Here is a 24,886-nt window from a genome sequence, read left to right as displayed (position 1 = left end):
TCCAGATTATGTAAAAGATGTTCCTTCTTTGAAGAAGGATTAGGACACAATGATGGAACAACAATCTCTTGATTGATATTCTTGTTAGAAACCACCTTAGGTAAAAACCCAGGTTTGGTACGCAGAACTACCTTATCTGCATGAAAAATCAGATAAGGAGAATCACATTGTAAGGCAGATAGCTCAGAGACTCTCCGAGCCGAGGAAATAGCCATCAAAAACAGAACTTTCCAAGATAAAAGCTTAATATCAATGGAATGAAGGGGTTCAAACGGAACTCCTTGAAGAACCTTAAGAACCAAGTTTAAGCTCCACGGGGGAGCAACAGGTTTAAACACAGGCTTAATTTTAACCAAAGCCTGGCAAAATGCCTGGACGTCTGGAACCTCTGCCAGACGCTTGTGCAAAAGAATAGACAAAGCAGAAATCTGTCCCTTTAAGGAACTAGCTGATAATCCTTTGTCCAAGCCCTCTTGGAGAAAGGACAATATTCTAGGAATCCTAACCTTACTCCATGAGTAATTCTTGGATTCACACCAATAAAGATATTTACTCCATATCTTGTGGTAGATTTTCCTGGTAACAGGCTTTCGTGCCTGTATTAAATTATCAATGACTGACTCGGAGAAGCCACGCTTTGATAGAATCAAGCGTTCAATCTCCATGCAGTCAGTCTCAGAGAAATTAGATTTGGATGATTGAAAGGACCTTGTATCAGAAGGTCCTGTCTTAGAGGCAGAGTCCATGGTGGAAAGGATGACATGTCCACTAGGTCTGCATACCAAGTCCTGCGTGGCCACGCAGGCGCTATCAGAATCACCAATGCTCTCTCCTGTTTGATTTTGGCAATCAGTCGAGGGAGCAGAGGAAACGGTGGAAACACATAAGCCAGGTTGAAGAACCAAGTCGCTGCTAGAGCATCTATCAGCGTCGCTTCTGGGTCCCTGGACCTGGATCCGTAACAAGGAAGCTTGGCGTTCTGGCGAGACGCCATGAGATCCAACTCTGGTTTGCCCCAACGATGAATCAATTGAGCAAACACCTCCGGATGGAGTTCCCACTCCACCGGATGGAAAGTCTGACGACTTAGAAAATCCGCCTCCCAGTTCTCCACGCCTGGGATATGGATTGCTGACAGGTGGCAAGAGTGGTACTCTGCCCAGCGAATTATTTTTGAGACTTCTAACATCGCTAGGGAACTCCTGGTTCCCCCTTGATGGTTGATGTAAGCCACAGTCGTGATGTTGTCCGACTGAAATCTGATGAACCTCAGTGTTGCTAACTGAGGCCAAGCCAGAAGAGCATTGAATATCGCTCTTAACTCCAGAATATTTATTGGAAGGCGTTTCTCCTCCTGAGTCCACGATCCCTGTGCCTTCAGGGAGTTCCAGACTGCACCCCAACCTAGAAGGCTGGCATCTGTTGTTACAATTGTCCAATCTGGCCTGCGAAAGGTCATACCCTTGGACAGGTGTACCCGAGACAACCACCAGAAAAGAGAATCTCTGGTCTCTTGATCCAGATTTAGCAGAGGGGACAAATCTGTGTAATCCCCATTCCACTGACTCAGCATGCATAAATGCAGCGGTCTGAGATGAAGGCGCGCAAATGGCACTATGTCCATTGCCGCTACCATTAAGCCGATTACCTCCATACACTGAGCTACCGAAGGGCGCGGAATGGAGTGAAGAACACGGCAAGCATTTAGAAGTTTTGATAACCTAGACTTCGTCAGGTAAATTTTCATTTCTACAGAATCTATAAGAGTCCCTAAGAAGGAGACTCTTGTGAGTGGGGATAGAGAACTCTTTTCCTTGTTCACTTTCCACCCGTGCGACCTCAGGAATGCCAGAACTATCTCTGTATGAGACTTGGCAACTTGAAAGCTTGACGCCTGTATCAGGATGTCGTCTAGATACGGAGCCACCGCTATGCCTCGCGGTCTTAGAACCGCCAGAAGTGAGCCCAGAACCTTTGTAAAGATTCTCGGGGCTGTAGCCAACCCGAAGGGAAGAGCTACAAATTGGTAATGCCTGTCTAGAAAGGCAAACCTTAGAAACCGATGATGATCTTTGTTTATCGGTTTGTGAAGGTAGGCATCCTTTAAGTCCACTGTGGTCATGTACTGACCTTCTTGGATCATGGGTAGGATGGTCCGAATAGTTTCCATTTTGAAAGATGGAACTCTGAGGAATTTGTTTAAGATCTTTAGATCCAAAATTGGTCTGACGGTTCCCTCTTTTTTGGGAACCACAAACAGATTCGAATAAAAACCCTGTCCTTGTTCCGTCCGCGGAACTGGATGGATCACTCCCATAACTAGGAGGTCTTTCACACAGAGTAGGAATGCCTCTTTCTTTATCCGATTTGCAGAAAGCCTTGAAAGATGAAATCTCCCTTGTGGAGGGGAAGCTTTTAAGTCCAGAAGGTATCCCTGAGATATGATCTGCAACGCCCAGGGATCCTGAACGTCTCTTGCCCACGCCTGGGCGAAGAGAAAAAGTCTGCCCCCTACTAGATCCGTCGCCGTATAGGGGGCCGTTCCTTCATGCAGTCTTAGAGGCAGTAGCAGGCTTTCTGGCCTTCTTGCCTTTGTTCCAGGACTGGTTAGGTTTCCAGGCCTGCTTAGATTGAGCAAAAGTTCCCTCTTGTTTTGAAGCGGAGGAAGTTGATGCTGCACCTGCCTTGAAATTTTGAAAGGCACGAAAATTAGACTGTTTGGCCTTTGCTTTGGCCCTGTCCTGAGGAAGGGTGTGACCCTTACCTACAGTAATGTCAGCAATAATTTCCTTCAAACCAGGCCCGAATAAGGTCTGCCCCTTGAAAGGAATGTTGAGTAATTTAGACTTCGAAGTCACGTCAGCTGACCAGGATTTAAGCCATAGCGCCCTACGCGCTTGGATGGCGAATCCGGAATTCTTAGCCGTTAGTTTAGTCAAATGAACAATGGCATCAGAAACAAATGAGTTAGCTAGCTTAAGTGTTCTAAGCTTGTCAATAATTTCAGTCAATGGAGCTGTATGGATGGCCTCTTCCAGGGCCTCAAACCAGAATTCCGCCGCGGCCGTGACAGGCGCAATGCATGCAAGGGGCTGTAAAATAAAACCTTGTTGAATAAACATTTTTTTAAGGTAACCCTCCAATTTTTTATCCATTGTATCTGAAAAAGCACAACTGTCCTCAACCGGGATAGTAGTACGCTTTGCTAAAGTAGAAACTGCTCCCTCCACCTTAGGGACCGTCTGCCATAAGTCCCGTGTAGTGGCGTCTATTGGAAACATTTTTCTAAATATAGGAGGTGGGGAAAAAGGCACACCCGGTCTATCCCACTCCTTGCTAATAATTTCTGTAAGCCTTTTAGGTATAGGAAAAACATCAGTACACACCGGCACCGCATAGTATTTATCCAGCCTACACAATTTCTCTGGTACTGCAACTGTGTTACAGTCATTCAGAGCAGCTAATACCTCCCCAAGCAACACACGAAGGTTCTCAAGCTTAAATTTAAAAACATAATTTATGTAAGAACTTAACTGATAAATTCATTTCTTTCATATTAGCAAGAGTCCATGAGCTAGTGACGTATGGGATATACATTCCTACCAGGAGGAGCAAAGTTTCCCAAACCTCAAAATGCCTATAAATACACCCCTCACCACACCCACAAATCAGTTTAACGAATAGCCAAGAAGTGGGGTGATAAGAAAAAAACTGCGAAAGCATAAAAAATAAGGAATTGGAACAATTGTGCTTTATACAAAAAAATCATAACCACCACAAAAAAGGGTGGGCCTCATGGACTCTTGCTAATATGAAAGAAATGAATTTATCAGGTAAGTTCTTACATAAATTATGTTTTCTTTCATGTAATTAGCAAGAGTCCATAAGCTAGTGACGTATGGGATAATGAATACCCAAGATGTGGATCTTCCACGCAAGAGTCACTAGAGAGGGAGGGATAAAATAAAGACAGCCAATTCTGCTGAAAATAATCCACACCCAAAATAAAGTTTAAATCTTATAATGAAAAAAACTGAAATTATAAGCAGAAGAATCAAACTGAAACAGCTGCCTGAAGTACTTTTCTACCAAAAACTGCTTCAGATGAAAAACAAACATCAAAATGATAGAATTTAGTAAAAGTATGCAAAGAAGACCAAGTTGCTGCTTTGCAAATCTGATCAACAGAAGCTTCATTCCTAAAAGCCCAGGAAGTAGAAACTGACCTAGTAGAATGAGCTGTAATCCTTTGAGGCGGAGATTTACCCGACTCGACATAAGCATGATCAATTAAAGATTTCAACCAAGATGCCAAAGAAATGGCAGAGGCCTTCTGACCTTTCCTAGAACCGGAAAAGATAACAAAAAGACTAGAAGTCTTTCGGAAATTCTTAGTAGCTTCAACATATATTTCAAAGCTCTAACTACATCCAAAGAATGCAATGATTTCTCCTTAGAATTCCTAGGATTAGGACATAATGAAAGAACCACAATTTCTCTACTAATGTTGTTAGAATTCACAACCTTAGGTAAAAATTGAAAAGAAGTTCGCAACACTGCCTTATCCTGATGAAAAATCAGAAAAGGAGACTCACAAGAAAGAGCAGATAATTCAGAAACTCTTCTGGCAGAAGAGATGGCCAAAAGAAACAAAACTTTCCAAGAAAGTAATTTAATGTCCAATGAATGCATAGGTTCAAATGGAGAAGCTTGAAGCGCCCCCAGAACCAAATTTAAACTCCAAGGAGGAGAAATTGACTTAATAACAGGTTTTATACGAACCAAAGCTTGTACAAAACAATGAATATCAGGAAGATTAGCAATCTTTCTGTGAAAAAGAACAGAAAGAGCAGAGATTTGTCCTTTCAAGGAACTTGCAGACAAACCTTTATCCAAACCATCCTGAAGAAACTGTAAAATTCTCGGAATTCTAAAAGAATGCCAGGAAAAATGATGAGAAAGACACCAAGAAATGTAAGTCTTCCAGACTCTATAATATATCTTCCTAGATACAGATTTACGAGCCTGTAACATAGTAATAATCACAGAGTCAGAGAAACCTCTTTGACTAAGAATCAAGCGTTCAATCTCCATACCTTTAAATTTAAGGATTTGAGATCCTGATGGAAAAAAGGACCTTGCGACAGAAGGTCTGGTCGTAACGGAAGAGTCCACGGTTGGCAAGAGGCCATCCGGACAAGATCCGCATACCAAAACCTGTGAGGCCATGCTGGAGCCACCATCAGAACAAACGAGCATTCCTTCAGAATCTTGGAGATTACTCTTGGAAGAAGAACTAGAGGCGGAAAGATATAGGCAGGATGATACTTCCAAGGAAGTGACAATGCATCCACTGCTTCCGCTTGAGGATCCCTGGATCTGGACAGATACCTGGGAAGTTTCTTGTTTAGATGAGAAGCCATCAGATCTATTTCTGGAAGTCCCCACACATTTGAACAATCTGAAGAAATACCTCTGGGTGAAGAGACCATTCGCCCAGATGTAACGTTTGGCGGCTGAGATAATCCGCTTCCCAATTGTCTATACCTGGGATATGAACCGCAGAAATTAGACAGGAGCTGGATTCCGCCCAAACCAGAATTTGAGATACTTCTTTCATAGCCAGAGGACTGTGAGTCCCTCCTTGATTGATATATGCCACAGTTGTGACATTGTCTGTCTGAAAACAAATGAACGATTCTCTCTTTAGAAGAGGCCATGACTGAAGAGCTCTGAAAATTGCACGGAGTTCCAAAATATTGATTGGTAATCTTACCTCCTGAGATTCCCAAACTCCTTGTGCTGTCAGAGACCCCCAAACTGCTCCCCAACCTGTCAGACTTGCATCTTTTGAAATCACAGTCCAGGTTGGAAGAACAAAAGAAGCCCCCTGAACTAAACGTTGGTGATCTGTCCACCACGTCAGAGAGTGTCGTACAAATGGTTTTAAAGATATCAATTGATGTATCTTTGTGAAATCCCTGCACCACTGGTTCAGCATACAGAGCTGAAGAGGTCGCATGTGAAAACGAGCAAAGGGGATCGCGTCCGATGCAGCAGTCATAAGACCTAGAATTTCCATACATAAGGCTACCGAAGGGAATGATTGAGACTGAAGGTTTCGACAGGCTGAAACCAATTTTAGACGTCTCTTGTCTGTCAGAGACAGAGTCATGGACACTGAATCTATCTGGAAACCTAAAAAGGTTACCCTTGTCTGAGGAATCAATGAACTTTTCGGCAAATTGATCCTCCAACCATGATCTCGAAGAAACAATACGAGTCGATTCGTATGAGATTCTGCTAAATGTGAAGACTGAGCAAGTACCAAGATATCGTCCAAATAAGGAAATACCACAATACCCTGTTCTCTGATTACAGACAGAAGGGCACCGAGAACCTTTGTAAAAATCCTTGGAGCTGTTGCTAGGCCAAACGGCATAGCCACAAATTGGTAATGCTTGTCTAGGAAAGAGAATCTCAGAAACTGATAGTGATCTGGATGAATCGGAATATACAGATATGCATCCTGTAAATCTATTGTGGACATATAATGCCCTTGCTGAACAAAAGGCAGGATAGTCCTTATAGTTACCATTTTGAATGTTGGTATCCTTACATAACGATTCAATATTTTTAGATCCAGAACTGGTCTGAAGGAATTCTCCTTCTTTGGTACAATGAAGAGATTTGAATAAAACCCCAGCCCCTGTTCCAGAACTGGAACTGGCATAATTACTCCAGCCAACTCTAGATCTGAAACATTTCAGAAATGCTTGAGCTTTCTCTGGATTTACTGGGACACGGGAAAGAAAAAAATCTCTTTGCAGGAGGCCTTTTTTTGAAGCCAATTCTGTACCCTTCTGAAACAATGTTCTGAATCCAAAGATTGTGAATTGAATTGATCCAAATTTCTTTGAAAAATCGTAATCTGCCCCCTACCAGCTGAGCTGGAATGAGGGCCGCACCTTCATGTGGACTTGGGAGCTGGCTTTGGTTTTCTAAAAGGCTTGGATTTATTCCAGACTGGAGATGGTTTCCAAACTGATACCGCTCCTGTGGATGAAGGATCAGGCTTTTGTTCCTTATTGTGACGAAAGGAACGAAAACGATTATTAGACCTAAATTTACCTTTAGATCTTTTATCCTGTGGTAAAAAGTTCCTTTCCCTCCAGTAACAGTTGAGATAATAGAATCCAACTGAGAACCAAATAATTTATTACCCTGGAAAGAAAGGGAAAGCAAAGTTGACTTAGAAGACATATCAGCATTCCAAGTTTTAAGCCATAAAGCTCTTCTAGCTAAAATAGCTAGAGACATATACCTGACATCAACTCTAATGATATCAAAGATGGCATCACAAATAAAGTTATTAGCATGTTGAAGAAGATTAACAATGCTATGAGAATTATGATCTGTTACTTGTTGCGCTAAAGCTTCTAACCAAAAAGTTGAAGCTGCAGCAACATCCGCTAAAGATATAGCAGGTCTAAGAAGATTACCTGAACATAAATAAGCTTTTCTTAGAAAGGATTCAATTTTCCTATCTAAAGGATCCTTAAAGGAAGTACTATCTGCCGTAGGAATAGTAGTACGTTTAGCAAGAGTAGAGATAGCCCCATCAACTTTAGGGATTTTGTCCCAAAACTCTAATCTGTCAGATGGCACAGGATATAATTGCTTAAAACGTTTAGAAGGAGTAAATGAATTACCCAAATTATTCCATTCCCTGGAGATTACTTCAGAAATAGCATCAGGGACAGGAAAAACTTCTGGAATAACTAGAGGAGATTTAAAAACCTTATTTAAACGTTTAGACGCCGGAAATAGAAAAATATTTTTGCGCCAAGAATGACGCAATAAAATTAAGCATTTTCAGCCCCCGCGAGCCTAACAGCCCACAGGAAAAAAAGTCAATTTTAAGGTAAGAAAAAAAAAAAAAAGATAAATTCATATGCATTATCCCAAATATGAAACTGACTGTCTGAAATAAGGAACGTTGAACATCCTGAGTCAAGGCAAATAAATGTTTGAATACATATATTTAGAACTTTATATAAAAGTGCCCAACCAAAGCTTAGAGTGTCACAGAAAATAAGACTTACTTACCCCAGGACACTCATCTACACGTAGTAGAAAGCCAAACCAGTACTGAAACGAGAATCAGTAGAGGTAATGGTATATATGAGAGTATATTGTCGATCTGAAAAGGGAGGTAAGAGATGAATCTCTACGACCGATAACAGAGAACCTATGAAATAGACCCCGTAGAAGGAGATCATTGAATTCAAATAGGCAATACTCTCCTCACATCCCTCTGACATTCACTGCACGCTGAGAGGAAAACCGGGCTCCAACCTGCTGCGGAGCGCATATCAACGTAGAATCTAGCACAAACTTACTTCACCACCTCCATAGGAGGCAAAGTTTGTAAAAACTGATTTGTGGGTGTGGTGAGGGGTGTATTTATAGGCATTTTGAGGTTTGGGAAACTTTGCCCCTCCTGGTAGGAATGTATATCCCATACGTCACTAGCTCATGGACTCTTGCTAATTACACAAAAGAAATTAGAAATCTCTGAATCAGGTTTCCCCGAATCAGAGATGTCACCCACAGACTGAAGCTCTCCGTCCTCATGATCTGCATATTGTGACGCAGTATCAGACATGGCCCTTACAGCATCTGCGCGCTCTGTATTTCTCCTAACCCCAGAGCAATCGCGCTTGCCTCTTAATTCAGGCAATCTGGATAATACCTCTGACAGGGTATTATTCATGATTGAAGCCATGTCCTGCAAGGTAATCGCTATGGGCGTCCCTGATGTAATTGGCGCCATATTAGCGTGCATCCCCTGAGCGGGAGGCGAAGGGTCTGACACGTGGGGAGAGTTAGTCGGCATAACTTCCCCCTCGTCAGAATCTTCTGGTGATATTTCTTTTACATTTAAAGACTGATCTTTACTGTTTAAGGTGAAATCAATACATTTAGTACACATTCTCCTATGGGGCTCCACCATGGCTTTCAAACATAATGAACAAGTAGTTTCCTCTGTGTCAGACATGTTTAAACAGACTAGCAATGAGACTAGCAAACTTGGAAAACACTTTAAACAAGTTTACAAGCAATATAAAAAAGTTACTGCACCTTTAAGAAACACACATTGTCAAAATTTGAAATAACAGTGAAAAAAGGCAGTTACACTAACGAAATTTTTACAGTGTATGTAACAAGTAAGCAGAGCATTGCACCCACTTGCAAATGGATGATTAACCCCTTAATACCCAAAACGGAATAATAAAAGACAAAAACGTTTTTTCAAACAGTCACAACAACTGCCACAGCTCTACTGTGGCTTTTTACCTCCCTCAAAAACGACTTTGAAGCCTTTTGAGCCCTCCAGAGATGTCCTGGATCATGCAGGAAGAAGCTGGATGTCTGTGTCTAATTTTTGCTGTGCAAAAAAAAGCTAAAATAGGCCCCTCCCACTCATATTACAACAGTGGAAAGCCTAAGGAAACTGTTTCTAGGCAAAATTCAAGCCAGCCATGTGGAAAAAAACTAGGCCCCAATAAGTTTTATCACCAAATACATATAAAAACGATTAAACATGCCAGCAAACGTTTTATATTACTTTTTTATAAGAGTATGTATCTCTATTAATAAGCCTGATACCAGTCGCTGTCACTGCATTTAAGGCTTTACTTACATTAGTTCGGTATCAGCAGCATTTTCTAGCAAATTCCATCCCTAGAAAAATATTAACTACACATACCAAAACCTGCACGCCATTCCCTCTCTGAAGTTACCTCACTCCTCAGAATATGTGAGAACAGCCATGGATCTTAGTTACTTCTGCTAAGATCATAGAAAACGCAGGCAGATTCTTCTTCTAAATACTGCCTGAGATAAACAGTACACTCCGGCACCATTTAAAAATAACAAACTTTTGATTGAAGAATAAACTAAGTATAAAACACCACACTCCTCTTACGACCTCCATCTTGGTTGAGGCTTGCAAGAGAATGACTGGGTATGACAGTTAGGGGAGGAGCTATATAGCATCTATGCTGTGGGTGATCCTCTTGCAACTTCCTGTTGGGAAGGAGAATATCCCACAAGTAATGGATGATCCGTGGACTGGATACACTTAAGAGAAATATCTTTCTTTCTTTATACAACCTGAAAGTTTAAATGACTATATAACAATCTATGGTCTGCTGGATTTTGTATAATTTTGAACACTGCATAGAAATGAATATATATGTGGGAGATGAATTAAAATTTTGTAATAGATTAAATGGAAAATGCAATAAACCCATTGTTAAAAGACAGCATAGAAATACATGTGATTATACATACACATGTACATATATTCAGACAACATTAAATAAATAATAGCGGTATTGAATAATAACTACATTGATAATTTTGCAAATAGACAAATGAATGCTTAAATCATTTCTAACACTTATTTCTATTTCTGTTGCAGGCAACAATTGGTCATAGGCATCAATTTATATATTCAGAATTTGTTAGAAATGTGAAACATGCTGTATTTGCATGAATGCAATGTCAGGATTTTAAATGTTATCAATCTGGAATAATTGGCAGTATAATTACTTTAATATAATTTAATGTTAAAGACACATGTTTCATATTAAAATAATCAGAAAATTCACATGGTGCTATCCTGCCATAATGCAATGTTATAGTATTGTTTAATATAATTATTATATGGGAAATAATGTAAAATGTTTAGAAATGGTTAAATGAATCTGTTTTGTTTGTCATGTGGCCCCCCGATGGACAGAATCTGGTGTTGCGATGCAGGAATTACAGCTAGAGGAAAATTGGTTGCTAACAAAGGTGCATTTTCCCTAGCAGCCATATAGCCCAGGCTGCCCAATCAAAAGGGACAAGGTTTCCGAAGAACAACAATATTCCTCACCTATGATTAGAGAATATAAGTGGAAGGCAGGATGATTAAAGGAGACTGGCTGCTAAGGATTTGGCTAAAATGACTGAAAACTGTTGCGTGGGAGACAGTCAAACTATATAAAATACTGGATATCGATTGGTGTTCATCTTGGTAATGTATTAAAAGATTGCTGTAGTAAATAAATTTAAAGAGCAGTTTGTATTTTAGCTCATATTCATAGTCTATGTATTGTTAAACATATATCCTTAAGGCTAAATTGTTTCATCTGTGCAAATATAGAGTTATCATTCAGAGTTTAACTATTGGCACAAATAATATATACAATTTCTGATGTTTTAATAGAAGTATATATACTGTCCTATTGTTTAACAGCATTGTTAAAATTGTATTGCTTGGATGATCTTGAAGTCTCATTGTGATATTTTAAATGCAACTCTGAATGAAAGGCTATTGTGAATAAGGTAAATGTGTATGAACTCTGTATAGAATATTTTAATAGTTTTTAAACGTGTATAGTATTGATTCACATTCTGATCCCTACAAATATAGTCCAATGTGTTCATAGATATTAACTAATAAAAAGAATTCAGAAAAGTATATTAATTTTATTGTCTTAGCATATGCATGTTTGATTGTGGGTTTTGTTTAAAGAAAGATTGTTAAATATATTAAGTTCAGTGATGTGCAGTCACTAGAGTCAGGTGAGGCAGTGCTTCACCTCTCATATGGGCAAAAATATATATTTTTTTATTGGCTTTAAAAAAAAAAAATTGTAAATTTTTTCCCCCAGCATTTTTTTTTCTCACAGCTATATGTTGTGCAATGAAGAGGCACAATCAGGTCTGCCCACCATTACACAACATGCTGCGCCATCTACTGGATGCAAGTGGTTAAGATCATTGCATGGCTCATTAACTGCTTATTTGAGGCAGTCCTATTTGGGCTGAACCAATCCAGTGAGAGGCATTAGTAAGTGGAACATAGGGTTGGGGCTGGATGTTAAATCATATAAAACAAAACAAAAACGCAAAAAAACAACTTTCATATATTTTGTTGTCCTGTGAACCTGCTAGCTTTGCTAAAGTGAAAAAGAGAGTTCTGTTCTTCCCCTCTAAGTGCAGTGGAATGTGCCACTGTCACTTCCTGAATCCTTACAGAGCAGGAGAGAGGCACAGAGAGCAGTGTTTCACCCACATCTTATTAAAGTAAGATTTTACTGAAAGATTCTGTTAGTTAAAATGATAATTTAATGAATGTGGTTTAGTGTTTGTTTACTCTTTTATAGCAGGGTCGTTTATGTATTTTGTTTACTCAAACTTTACACCCACTAACTTAGCAGCTTGCCTCTGTACTTCACACTAAATTATAGACTAATTTTCTGAACTCTCTGTAGCTCTGCTGTTTTATTACTTTAAAATGCAGTGCCCCCCCCCTTGTGTGTGTGTGTGTGTGTGTGTGTCTCTATCTATCCATCTCTCTCCTTATGTGTTGTTCTCCCCCATGGTCTCTTTCTCTCTCTGTCTCTCTTCCTCCCCCTCTGACTCTCATCCCTTATGTAATGAAAGAATCTATAAGCATTATTTGCAGCATTAAAGTAAAAAGTATGTTTTAAACATATTTTAATGGGCATGGATTTCTAGATCTCATAATCAGAGCAAGCATTGTGTTATCTGGCAAGTGTTTCTGTTACAATCCTTTTAGACTAAAATCAGATGTTTACTAAGTTGACCAGTTTTCCAAGACACCATTTAAAGGGACATGAAACCCATATGAAACCCATATGCAAATTTAAATAACTTTCCAATTTACATCTAATATCTAATTTTCTTTATTCTTTTGATGTCCTTTGTTGAAAATCATATCTAAATATGCTCAGTAGCTGCTGATTGGTGGCTGCACATAGATACCTCATGTGATTGGCTCACCCATGTGCATTGCTATTTCTTCAACAAAGGATATCTAAAGAATGAAGGCGTATCCTAGCCACTGCCTCACCATCCTCTGACGTCACTGCACGTCACTGATTAAGTTGTAACCCTGCCATATACTCACATATTATTTGGAGAGTACTGCTAAGATTCTTATAAATATACTGACAAACCATCAACAGCAGCTCAAAAAGGACATAACTGCTCCACACGGTAAGGACCACACCCCTCGGATCAAGGATGCAAAAGGACGCAGTGAGATACCACCGGTCCCGACATCGGGTGCGGACTGACACGGGCCAGCCCAAGCGTTTCCGACATCCAGACCCGAAGGTACAGAAGAAGTGTCATTTTTTACTCTTTTTTTTTTTTGGTGTATAAAAACAAATAACTGAACAAGAGAATCAGTAGGTCCCACCGGACCAGCCAGGCGCAACATGCGTCACTAACTAGTAACAGGTCACACACAAAACTCCGGAATAAATCCAGAAACAACTTCCGTAGAAGAACTGTAATCAAGCCATCCCAGAATTCCCATAGGGAAAACAGAAAGAAAAATAATCCGGACGGGATAAAAGAAAAACAAGGGCACCCGCAGGCATCCGCCCAGAAGGAACTATGTCTCCGCAAGACCTAACAAACGGAAATCATAACCTCCAGAAAAGACTAGGAAAACTCACAGTAGACCGACCGGGGAGAGAGACATCCCCACTAGCCTATCTCGAAGAACCTTGCGAGAACTGAGAAGTCCTCGGACCATAAAGGAAAGGATCCACCAATAAGTAAAAAAAGTCATAATAGGACATGCAGCCGCACAATCCTATAACGAAAAGAACAAGGGGGAACAAACACCCCTGGGGAGAATATTATAGTGCCTGTCTGAACGCCTGGAAAAGGCAGACAGCCACACAACTGCAAGGAAACTTCAGGGTCCTGCAAGCGAATCAGCGCCATTAAAATATTAAATCAAAAATGTCCCGCCATCTCTGGGGGAAACAATCCACTATGCGTGGAGCGGACATCGGGGCCACCCTCAAAAGTAAAATGAGTATGCGATTGGGAAGGCACCTCATGAGGAGCAGAGCCCCCAAAGGCCGATGGCTCTGAAGGCCCAGGGTCCCCCGAGCCCGAGGTACCAGGCAAACTATCCAGGCACAAGAGACAAGATTAGCAGACTTGCGATAACAGGGCCAAATTACGGTCCTCATCCGAGGACGACTCAGAATCGGATATAAAATTAGCCCTGGTATTGGAACCCTCTATGGCTTAAGACTGCACCAAATAAACAGAGATTGGGGGGGGGGGAGCGACTGGCACCTGACACCCACAATGGCTGGGGGCACTCGCCACCACCTATGACCAGACCTCAGTGGAGCAGACTCTTTCGTCCGTCGCCACTCAGTCAGGAATGCGGAAGGGGAAGGGGAAGACGACCCACCCAAGCGGAAGAAGACCCACCCAAGCGTAAAAACGCACCCGTTCACCAAATGCCCTGTAAACTAAAAGGGTGGCAAAACTAGGCCCACAGAAAAAAGTTTAGCAAGTTTGAATAAAATAGGCATAACCCGAAGGTATAGTTCTAGGCTGTGTAAACCACAACCGAAAGAACAAGCCAATATGTGCCACATAGGCATATGTCTCGGCCGCAGAGCTCCTATGCACATACACAAGCAGGTTGAATCACATAAGAAATATGATTAAAAAAAAAGGAGGAATTATCCCATAATCCCAGATCGGAGCAGAAGGTGCCTCAGCGAGGCCCATTCTTAACTGTCATAATAATCACATTACAAATAACGGAATAAAATTAAACGATCTTACCGGAATCTATGCCGTGGCCCTTCAAGTGTGACAAATAGTAACATCACCTCCGTCATGGACTTGAGATTAGAGAGCATGAAGCGAAACGAAGTTCGGCAACGCCAAGTGTTGAAAATGGAGCTGTGAATATGAGTTGGGATGGTGTCGCAGGGGAAGCTCCCACTGCATCTCCGGACTCTCACTTTCGCCCAGGCCCTCCACGAGAGACTGACAGGACTACTTAAAACTCCCGTCCCATGTCTAAGGGTAGCACCCCCCATAAGAGACATATGAAAAAGAAATAAAAGTAAAATTATTTTAAAAGAAAACTGACATCTCTGCCAACCTCCTGGGACTAAAGGCAAAGAATGACTGGGGGATAGGGTAAGTGGGAGGAGTATGTATGCCTTTGGCTGGTAGTTCTTTCCCATTAAGAAGAAAAGAACTATAACTCACTACCCATTTTTGCATACCCAACATTGTTATATTAATACAATATATTTTTATCTCTATGATTACCTTGTATCTAAGGCTCTGCAGACTGCCCCCTTATCTCAGTGCTTTTGACAAACTTGCATTTTTACCTCCAAAGGAGCACAACGTTATCTATGGTACACATGAACTAGCACTGTCTGGCTATGAAAAGCTAATAAAATGCACTGAGATAAGGAGGCATTCAAGGGCTTAGAAATCGGCCTATGAGTCTACAAGATTTATGCTTTAACAATGAATACCAAGAAGAAAAAACAAATTGATGAATGTGTGTGTGTATAAAAATTACACATGTATGTAAGCAGACGCGCATTCGCTTATCTGTGCACTTTCATAAGAAGAAACTGGGCTCAGAAAATAGTCAAATGCAGCTGCCTTCTTCAGCATTCGGATACTAAGTTAAATACACAAATGCCGATGTATAATTATTGAACTATTTTTTGCATATAACAAAACCATTTTATTTTTTCATTTTTGTCCCTTTTAAAAAGAACACAAAAAATTATTGTATCAAAATATGTAATCCTTACTCTGTGGTCGTAAACTTGGTCCGGGTCCATAATTATTCTCTGCTGTATCTTTTTCTCTTACTTTCTCATGGTCTCCAGCTGCCTGCAGACTAGGAAACTCTTGTTGGAAATATCGGTTCACATGAACTACTGTAGATAAACAAAGGCAATGTACAGCTACTCAAAACCGCAATTGTATCCTCTTGCACATAATATGAAATTGTCACAAGTTACTGGCTAGAACCTCAATTAAAGAGATATAAAAAAGTAAATAAATTCTAGATTTACCATAGTATGCAAATATTACATTTTCTTTTATAAAAGGTAAGTCCACAATTCATTACTCCTGGGAACTAATGCCCAAGCTGTGGAGTACACAAGTAATTTAGATGCCTGCCTTTCAAAAAATGTTTTGTCCTGTCCCATGTCCAGACATTAAACCCTTAGAACAATATTGTATTCACTTACACTGTCATAATATGGCTCTTTGTTTTAAAATAATTATTTGAAAGAAGTGCTCCTACAAAAAACAAAGTACAGTTGGTCTAAAACCCCACTTACCATCCACTGACCCTCCTGGCTTAGTATTAGCCCATGATTTGGCAACAGCAGGAATCTCTAAAGGAGCAGCAACAACTGGTTTTGGTGGTGGTGGTGGCGGCGGTGGTGGTGGCGGCGGTGGCGGCACTTCTGGTGTTCTAGAATGAAAGAAAGCATAAACCACTTGAATACAATTATCAAATTGAACTGTTTGGACTGACAGAAAGGTAAGAAGAAATAGAAATGTATACACTGTCTAAAAGTCACTGTGCAAAAACAAATTATGCTTACCTGATCATTTAATTTCCATTGTTACAAGGAGAGTCCACGGCTTCATTCATTACTTGTGGGAAATACAGAACCTGGCCACCAGGAGGAGGCAGAGACACCACAGCCAAAGGCTTAAATACCTCACCCACTCCCCTCATCCCCCAGTCATTCTGCCAAGGGAACAAGGAACAGTAGGAGAAATATCTGGGTATAAATGGTGCCAGAAGAAAAAACTAAATAAATTTAGGTCCCCCCAACAAAGAACCGGGCGGGAGCCGTGGACTCTCCTCGTAACGATGGAAATTAAATTTCCATCTAATATGAGGAGAGTCCACGGTTTTTATTTATTACTTGTGGGGAAACAAGTACCCAAGCTCTAAGGACACAAAAAAAACAGAAGGGTAAAAAGGAGGCAGACCCTATTCTGAGTGCACAACAGTGCAAAATCTTTCTCCCAAAAGCAGCTCCAGCTTCAATCACCTGCTCAGAAAATCCTTTTCTGGATAAGACTAAGCGTTCAATCTCCACGCAGTCAGCCTCAGAGAATCTAGATTCTGATGCACAAAAGGACCCTGTACCAGCAGATCCCTGCGACAGGGCAACCACCTGTGACGAAAGGCAAAGAATGACTGGGGGATGAGGGGAATGGGGGAGTTATTTAAGCCTTTGGCTGGGGTGTCTTTGCCTCCTCCTGGTGGCCGGGTTCTGTATTTCTTTCAAGTAATGAATGAAGCCGTGGACTTCTCGTATTAGATGGAAACAACTTCAGAAAACCCTTTAATAGGAATTACAAAATCAACTGCCGTTTTAAAAAGTTTTTAGAGTGCTTCATGAGCTTAAACCAATCCCATAAATGAGACCCCATTTTGGAAGGAGAGAAAAAAAAAAATCTAACTATGGGAAAAAAAGTGGCTCCAGAGTCATATGGCCAGATGATTTCCCCAAAATAAATAAAAACGAAATTTATGCTTATCTGATAAATTTATTTATTTCTTGACACGGTGAGTCTACGGATCATCTGTAATTACTATTGGGAATATCACTCCTGACCAGCAGAGCACCACAGCAAAGCTGTTAAATATCACCTCCCTTCCCTCCAACCCCAGTCATTTGACCGAAAGAAAAACAGAATTTATGCTTACCGGATTAATTACTTTCTCTTGCGGTGTATCCAGTCCACGGATTCATCCTTTACTTGTGGGGATATTCTCATTCCCAACAGGAAGTAGCAAAGAGAGCACACAGCAAAGCTGTCCATATAGCTCCCCCTCTAGCTCCACCCCCCAGTCATTCGACCAAAGGTTAGGAAGAAAAAGGAGAAACCATAGGGTGCAGTGGTGACTGTAGTTTAAACAAAAAAATGTTTACCTGACTTAAATGCCAGGGCGGGCCGTGGACTGGATACACCGCAAGAGAAAGTAATTTATCAGGTAAGCATAAATTCTGTTTTCTCTTGCAAGGTGTATCCAGTCCACGGATTCATCCTTTACTTGTGGGATACCAATACCAAAGCTTTAGGACACAGATGAAGGGAGGGAACAAGACAGGTACCTTAAACGGAAGGCACCACTGCTTGCAAAACCTCTCCCCCAAAAATAGCCTCCGAAGAAGCAAAAGTATCGAATTTGTAAAATTTGGCAAAAGTATGCAGTGAAGACCAAGTCGCTGCCTTACAAATCTGTTCAACAGAAGCCTCATTCTTGAAAGCCCATGTGGAAGCCACTGCTCTGGTGGAATGAGCAGTAATTCTTTCAGGAGGCTGCTGGCCAGTAGTCTCATAGGCCAAACGGATGATGCTTTTCAGCCAAAAGGAAAGAGGTAGCAGTCGCTTTCTGACCTCTCTTACCAGAATAGATAACAAACAAGGAAGATGTTTGTCTGAAATCCTTGGTTGCTTGTAAATAGAACTTTAAAGCACGAACTACATCAAGATTGTGTAAGAGACGTTCCTTCTTCGAAGATGGATTAGGACACAGAGAAGGAACAACTATTTCCTGGTTAATATTCTTGTTAGAAACAACTTTAGGAAGAAAACCAGGCTTGGTACGCAAAACTACCTTATCTGCGTGGAACACCAGGTAAGGTGAATCACACTGTAAGGAAGATAATTCTGAAACTCTTCGAGAAGAAGAGATAGCTATCAAAAACAAAACTTTCCAAGATAACAACTTAATATCTATGGAATGTAAAGGTTCAAACGGAACCCCTTGAAGAACTGAAAGAACTAGATTCAAACTCCATGGCGGAGCCACAGGTTTATAGACAGACTTGATTCTGACTAAAGCCTGAGCAAACGCTTGAACGTCTGGTACCTCTGCCAGACGCTTGTGTAACAGGATAGACAAAGCAGATATTTGTCCTTTTAAGGAACTAGCCGACAATCCTTTCTCCAGTCCTTCCTGGAGAAAGGACAATATCCTGGGAATCCTAATCTTACTCCATGAGTAACCCTTGGATTCACACCAACAAAGATATTTCCCCCATATCTTATGGTAGATTTTCCTGGTGACAGGCTTTCTAGCCTGAATCAGAGTATCTATAATTGACTCAGAGAACCCACACTTTGATAGAATTAAGCGTTCAATCTCCAAGCAGTCAGACATAGAGAAACTAAATTTGGATGCTTGAACGGACCCTGTATCAGAAGATCCTGCCTCATTGGCAGTGTCCATGGTGGGACAGATGAAATGTCCACTAGGTCTGCATACCAAGTCCTGCGTGGCAACGCAGGCGCTATCAGAATCACCAAAGCCTTCTCCTGCTTGATTCTGGCAACCAGACGCGGGAGGAGAGGAAACGGTGGAAAAACATAAGCCAGATTGAAGGACCAAGGCGCTGCTAGAGCATCTATCAATACCGCCTTGGGATCCCGGGACCTGGACCCGTAGAGAGGAAGTTTGGTGTTCTGACGGGACGCCATCAGATCCAACTCTGGGCTGCCCCATAGGTGAGTCAGCTGGGCAAATACCTCCGGGTGGAGTTCCCACTGCCCCGGGTGAAAAGTCTGACGACTTAGAAAATCCGCCTCCCAGTTGTCTACTCCTGGGATGTGAATTGCTGAGAGATGGCAGGAGTGATCCTCCGCCCACCTGATTATTTTGGTTACTTCCGTCATCGCTAGGGAACTCTTTGTTCCCCCCTTATGATTGACGTAAGCCACAGTCGTGATGTCCGACTGAAATCTGATGAATTTGGCCGCTGCTAGTTGAGGTCATGCCTGAAGAGCGTTGAATATCGCCCTCAGTTCAAGAATGTTTATCGGGAGAAGAGTTTCTTCCCGAGACCATAAGCCCTGAGCTTTCAGGGAGTCCCAGACCGCACCCCAGCCTAACAGACTGGCGTCGGTCGTTACGATGATCCACTCTGGCCTGCGGAAACATATTCCTTGAGACAGGTGATCCTGAGACAACCACCAGAGAAGAGAATCTCTGGTCTCCTGGTCCAACTGAATTTGAGGAGACAAATCTGCATAATCCCTATTTCACTGTTTGAGCATGCATAGTTGCAGTGGTCTGAGGTGTATCCGAGCAAAAGGGACTATGTCCATTGCCGCAACCATTAGTCTGATTGTCTCCATGCACTGAGCCACAGAGGGCCGAGGAATGGAATAAAGAGCTTGGCAAGTAGTTAAGAGTTTAAGCTTTCTGACCTCCGTCAGAAATATTTTCATTTCTACCGAGTCTATCAGGGAACCTAGGAATGGAACTCTTGTGAGGGGGGAGAGAGAGAACTCTTTTTGATGTTCACCTTCCTCCCGTGAGACCTCAGAAAGGCCAATACAATCTCCGTGTGAGACTTGGTTCTTTGGAAAGTTGACACATGAATTAAGATGTCGTCTAGGTAAGGCGCCACTGCTATGCCCCGCGGTCTTAGAACCGCCAGGAGGGACCCTAGCACCTTTGTGAAAATTCTGGGAGCAGTGGCCAACCCGAAAGGAAGAACCACAAACTGAAAATGCATGTCCAGAAAGGCGAACCTGAGAAACTGGCGATGATCTTTGTGGATAGGAATGTGCAGATACGCATCCTTTAGATCCACGGTAGTCATATATTGACCCTCCTGGATCATTGGTAAGATTGTCCGAATGGTCTACATCTTGAATGATGGGACTCTGAGGAATTTGTTTAGAATTTTGAGATCCAGGATTGGTCTGAAAGTTCCTTCTTTTTATTGGGAACCACAAACAGGTTTGAGTAAAACCCCAGTCCTTGTTCTGCAATTGGAACTGGGTGGATCACTCCCATTGTATGTAGATCTTCTACACAGCGTAAAAACGCCTCTTTCTTTGTCTGATCTGTAGACAGACAAGAAATGTGGAACTTTCCCCTTGGAGGAGAGTCCTTGAATTCTAGAAGGTATCCCTGGGCTACAATCTCTAATGCCCAAGGATCGTGTACATCTCTTGCCCAGGCCTGAGCGAAGAGAGAGAGGCTGCCCCCTACTAGATCCGGTCCCGGATCGGGGGCTACCCCTTCATGCTGTCTTGGTGGTAGCTGCAGGCTTTTTGGCCTGTTTACCCTTATTCCAGGCCTGGTAAGGTTTCCAGTTTGCCTTGGGCTGTGAAGCGTTACCCTCTTGCTTTGCAGCCGGAGAGGATGAAGCGGGGCCGTTCCTGAAATTGCGAAAGGAATGAAAATTAGCTTTGTTCTTTGTTTTAAAGGCTTTGTCCTGAGGGAGAGCATGGCCTTTTCCCCAGGTGATATCTGAAATCTCTTTCAATTCAGGCCTGAATAGGGTCTTCCCTTTGAAAGGAATGTTCAAAAGCTTGGATTTAGACGACACATCGGCCGACCAGGACTTTAGCCATAGCGCCCTGTGCGCCAAAATGGCGAAACCTGAATTTTTCGCCGCTCACTTAGCTATTTGGAAAGCGGCGTCAGTGATAAAAGAATTAGCTAGCTTTAGAGCCTTAATTCTAACCATAATTTCCTCATATGAGGTCTCCGTCTGGAGCGAGTCTTCCAGCGCCTCAAACCAGAAAGCAGCTGCAGTAGTTACAGGAATAATGCAGGCAATAGGTTGGAAAAGAAAACCTTGAACAAAAATTTTCTTAAGTAAACCCTCTAATTTTTTATCCATAGGGTCTTTAAAAGCACAACTGTCTTCAATTGGTATGGTTGTGCATTTAGCTACTGTAGAAACAGCCCCCTCCCACCTTAGGGACCGTCTGCCACGAATCCGGCATGGGGTCAGATATGGGGAACATTTTCTTAAAAACAGGAGAGGGGACTTCCGGTGGGTGGTGCTCCAAGATGGCTGCATTCCTATGAAGCTCCGAGATACCTCGTGAAAAAGAACCTTTATGCAGCCTGAACCCCCTGCCATCTGCGCCTCTCTTGACAGCTACGTGTCCGAGAACTAATGCAGATAGAGAAACTATCATCTTCTCTCCCACGGAGGTCACATTGAAAGCAAAAAACTGTTTGGCGTAGTGGCGCGCATTTAGCCGCCATACTGTACATAGTAAGTCTCGCAGAGTTGTATCTACTGGTCTCCTACCCACTCATTTTAAAATGGAGGCAGAAAACAACGTTACTACACAGATACTCAAAACTTTCTTACCTATATTTGAACGCTTATCCCTCAGCATTCAAACTCTGCATGAAGCGTTTCAAGTAACGGTGGGGACATACATTACGGAACAGGATCCTGTGAATGAACGAAGCTGCTCTTCAGTTCAAGACCCGCAAGATCCACTCATCTCAGACTCGGTCAAAGGATCTCTGTCCTGTCACATGGAACAAGCTCTGCTCTGTCTGCACTCACCTGATATGACTACCGCAGGTCCAGAAAGTTTCAATGAGACCTGTATATTAGGCATCCCATCGGAGAGCCCAGCCCTGGGTGCTGGGAGGTAGAGCATCGAATCGCTACTTGTTCCTGAGCAGCTGCAGGATTTTCCCCTTGCGCAAATGGCGAACCTGGCCTCCGGACTTCGTGACTGTCCTTCTGATGCGCCGCAGCACACAGGTCTTGCCCCATGGCGACCCTTCCCTGACATATTTCTTGGGCCCCCTGCACCTATAAGAGACACAGTTATGTGTTTCCCCCAGCGCTTACGGTTGTGTTTGCCGGGTGTATGGCCTCTCTCACGCGACTCTGCCCATCTATCAAGCTGGTTGCCGGACATACACCATGGAATAAGGGTTTTGGCAAAAGAGGGGATAGGCTAACAACGAAAAAGTCATACCTAGGCTGGCTCTCCCGGCGCTTAATCTAACACTCTTGGAGGAGTACCTACAATTTGAGCCTAATCTGCTGATTGCCACAAGCAAGGTCCGTGCAATCGTTCTACCCTCAACCAGCAGCAGGCTTAGGCTAAAAGTCTGCGTGGAAAGCACTATCATACTACATGTTTCTGGGCTGCAGACTGCTATTTACCCTTTTGAGATGCGGGTACAATAGATCTCCATAGTGAAATTGTATTAGCGTTGAAATCTGGCCCTGTTGGTCACTTATTTTCCTTTAAATTGTTTAACTCTGTTTTAGTTTTTTATAATTTTATTTTTTATTATTATGAAGCAAGCCTGAAAAGTATAGAAGATACTCAGATATTCCCAGCTCCCTTTTTACACACCCTCTTACTCTCCATGCAGGAGAGACTCTCAATGGAGCTTTTGAATAACAGTATGCCGTTCTGAACAATATCGGCAAATGCCATGCGTTGCTGAGTTGATCAATGTCGCTCTTGTGGTTCTGTTAATGCTGTTTGGTTGACAAATCTGAACATATCTGTTATCTATGTGCATGTTATTGTAGGATTGCTTCTTTAGGTTACAGAGGCAACTTTCTACCATATGTCCACCTCACATGTACACTTTGATCTAAACCTTTACCACACATGTTATTTAAGTGCTATATTTGGAGTGTATGCTACTATACTTTGATCATTTAACTCCATAAATTATTCACAGGCTCCTGAGAACACACTGACTCCTACTAGACTCTGTGATTCAAACCACTTCTATTTGCTCTAACTGAAAATGATTGATAACTCCTACTACTCCCTGGCCTGAGCTGGCTGATCATCCCTATCACTATTCTAAAATAACCTGGCCTTTTTAACTTTCTATTTATAGCAGTGAGCCTAACAATTTCAGTGTGCAACAATACCCATGTAGCTTTTCAACCTTGATGTTTGCCTATTTGTAGATCTCTCCTGTAGTATCTAAAATCCAACCAGAAATATTGATTTAGACATATACACTAATTATTGGAGGCTGCTTCATGTGGCAGTTTACCCTTAGGTATACTCCCTATTTTTTCTTTCATTTACCGCAAGATAGAATCTCAAGCTTCAGACTGATAGTATTCTCCTTTCACAATCCTAACCTATATTGAGGGCTACTTGACAGAGCTTGGGTTTGGTTGTTCTTCCGTTTTCGTGTTTTTGTTTTATTTGTATGTATGTGTGTGTGTGTGTTTGTCTGTTTATTTGATTAAATAGAAAATTAAGGAGCTCAGGTGACTACACTGTGGGATATATATGTACTTTAATCTGTTCCTACGCACTGAATATGTCCCATATTTATATCTGCTTTTCTATTGCAAAAGAATTTGTGGATGCTCACTGTACTTTAAAAATGTATATTGGATAGATTTAATGTGTTATGCTCTATCTTGTGACATGTATTTATTCTGTCATGTGCCTGAGTTTCTTTGAATAAAAAGTAATTTAAAAAAAACAGGAGAGGGGACAAAAGGGACACCTGGCCTATCCCACTCCCTAGTAACGATATCCGCAATCCTCTTAGGGACCGGAAACGCATCCGTGTAAACAGGGACCTCTAGGTACTTGTCCATTTTACACAATTTCTCTGGGATCACCAAAGGGTCACAGTCATCCAGAGTAGCTAATACCTCCCTAAGTAAAACACGGAGGTGTTCTAGTTTAAATTTAAAAGCCAATGTATCTGAATCTGTCTGGGGAGGAACCCTTCCTGAATCAGAGACTTCTCCCTCAGACATCAAATCCCTCGCTCCCACTTCAGAGTGTTGTGAGGGTATATCGGATACGGCTACCAAAGCGTCAGAATGCTCATAATCTGTTCTTAAAACGGAGCTATCACGCTTTGCAGGTAACACGGGCAGTTTAGATAAGAAGGCTGTAAGAGAATTATCCATGACTGCCGCTAAGTCTTGTAATGTAAAAGGGTTAGACGCACTAGAGGTACTAGGCGACGCTTGCGCGGGCGTAACTGGTTGTGACACTTGGGGAGAGGCAGACGGGCTACCCTTGTTACCTTCAGTCTGAGAATCATCTTGGGCCACATTCTTAAGTGCAACAATATGATCTTTAAAGTGTATAGACATATCAGGACAAGTGGGACACATTCTGAGAGGGGGTTCCATCATGGCTTCTAAACACATTGAACAAGGATTTTCCTTAGTGTTAGACATGTTTAATA

General features: G+C 41.9%; 1 protein-coding gene across 2 annotated transcripts in view; it reads right to left on the bottom strand.

Annotated features, from left to right (window-relative positions):
• LOC128640807 (protein PRRC2C) overlaps positions 1 to 24,886 on the bottom strand; it is a 164,571-nt gene that overhangs the window by 34,860 nt on the left and 104,825 nt on the right. For both annotated transcript variants that reach the window (XM_053693226.1, XM_053693227.1), the window contains 2 exons: positions 16,230 to 16,366; positions 15,690 to 15,818 (listed from right to left, as the gene is read on the bottom strand). In XM_053693226.1, coding sequence (XP_053549201.1) covers positions 15,690 to 15,818; positions 16,230 to 16,366 — 266 coding nt within the window. The remainder of the gene's footprint in view (positions 1 to 15,689; positions 15,819 to 16,229; positions 16,367 to 24,886) is intronic.

Source organism: Bombina bombina, chromosome 10, assembly GCF_027579735.1.
Source record: "Bombina bombina isolate aBomBom1 chromosome 10, aBomBom1.pri, whole genome shotgun sequence".
NCBI classification, from domain to species: Eukaryota; Metazoa; Chordata; class Amphibia; order Anura; family Bombinatoridae; genus Bombina; species Bombina bombina.
This window is presented reverse-complemented; position numbering and strand designations above follow the sequence as displayed.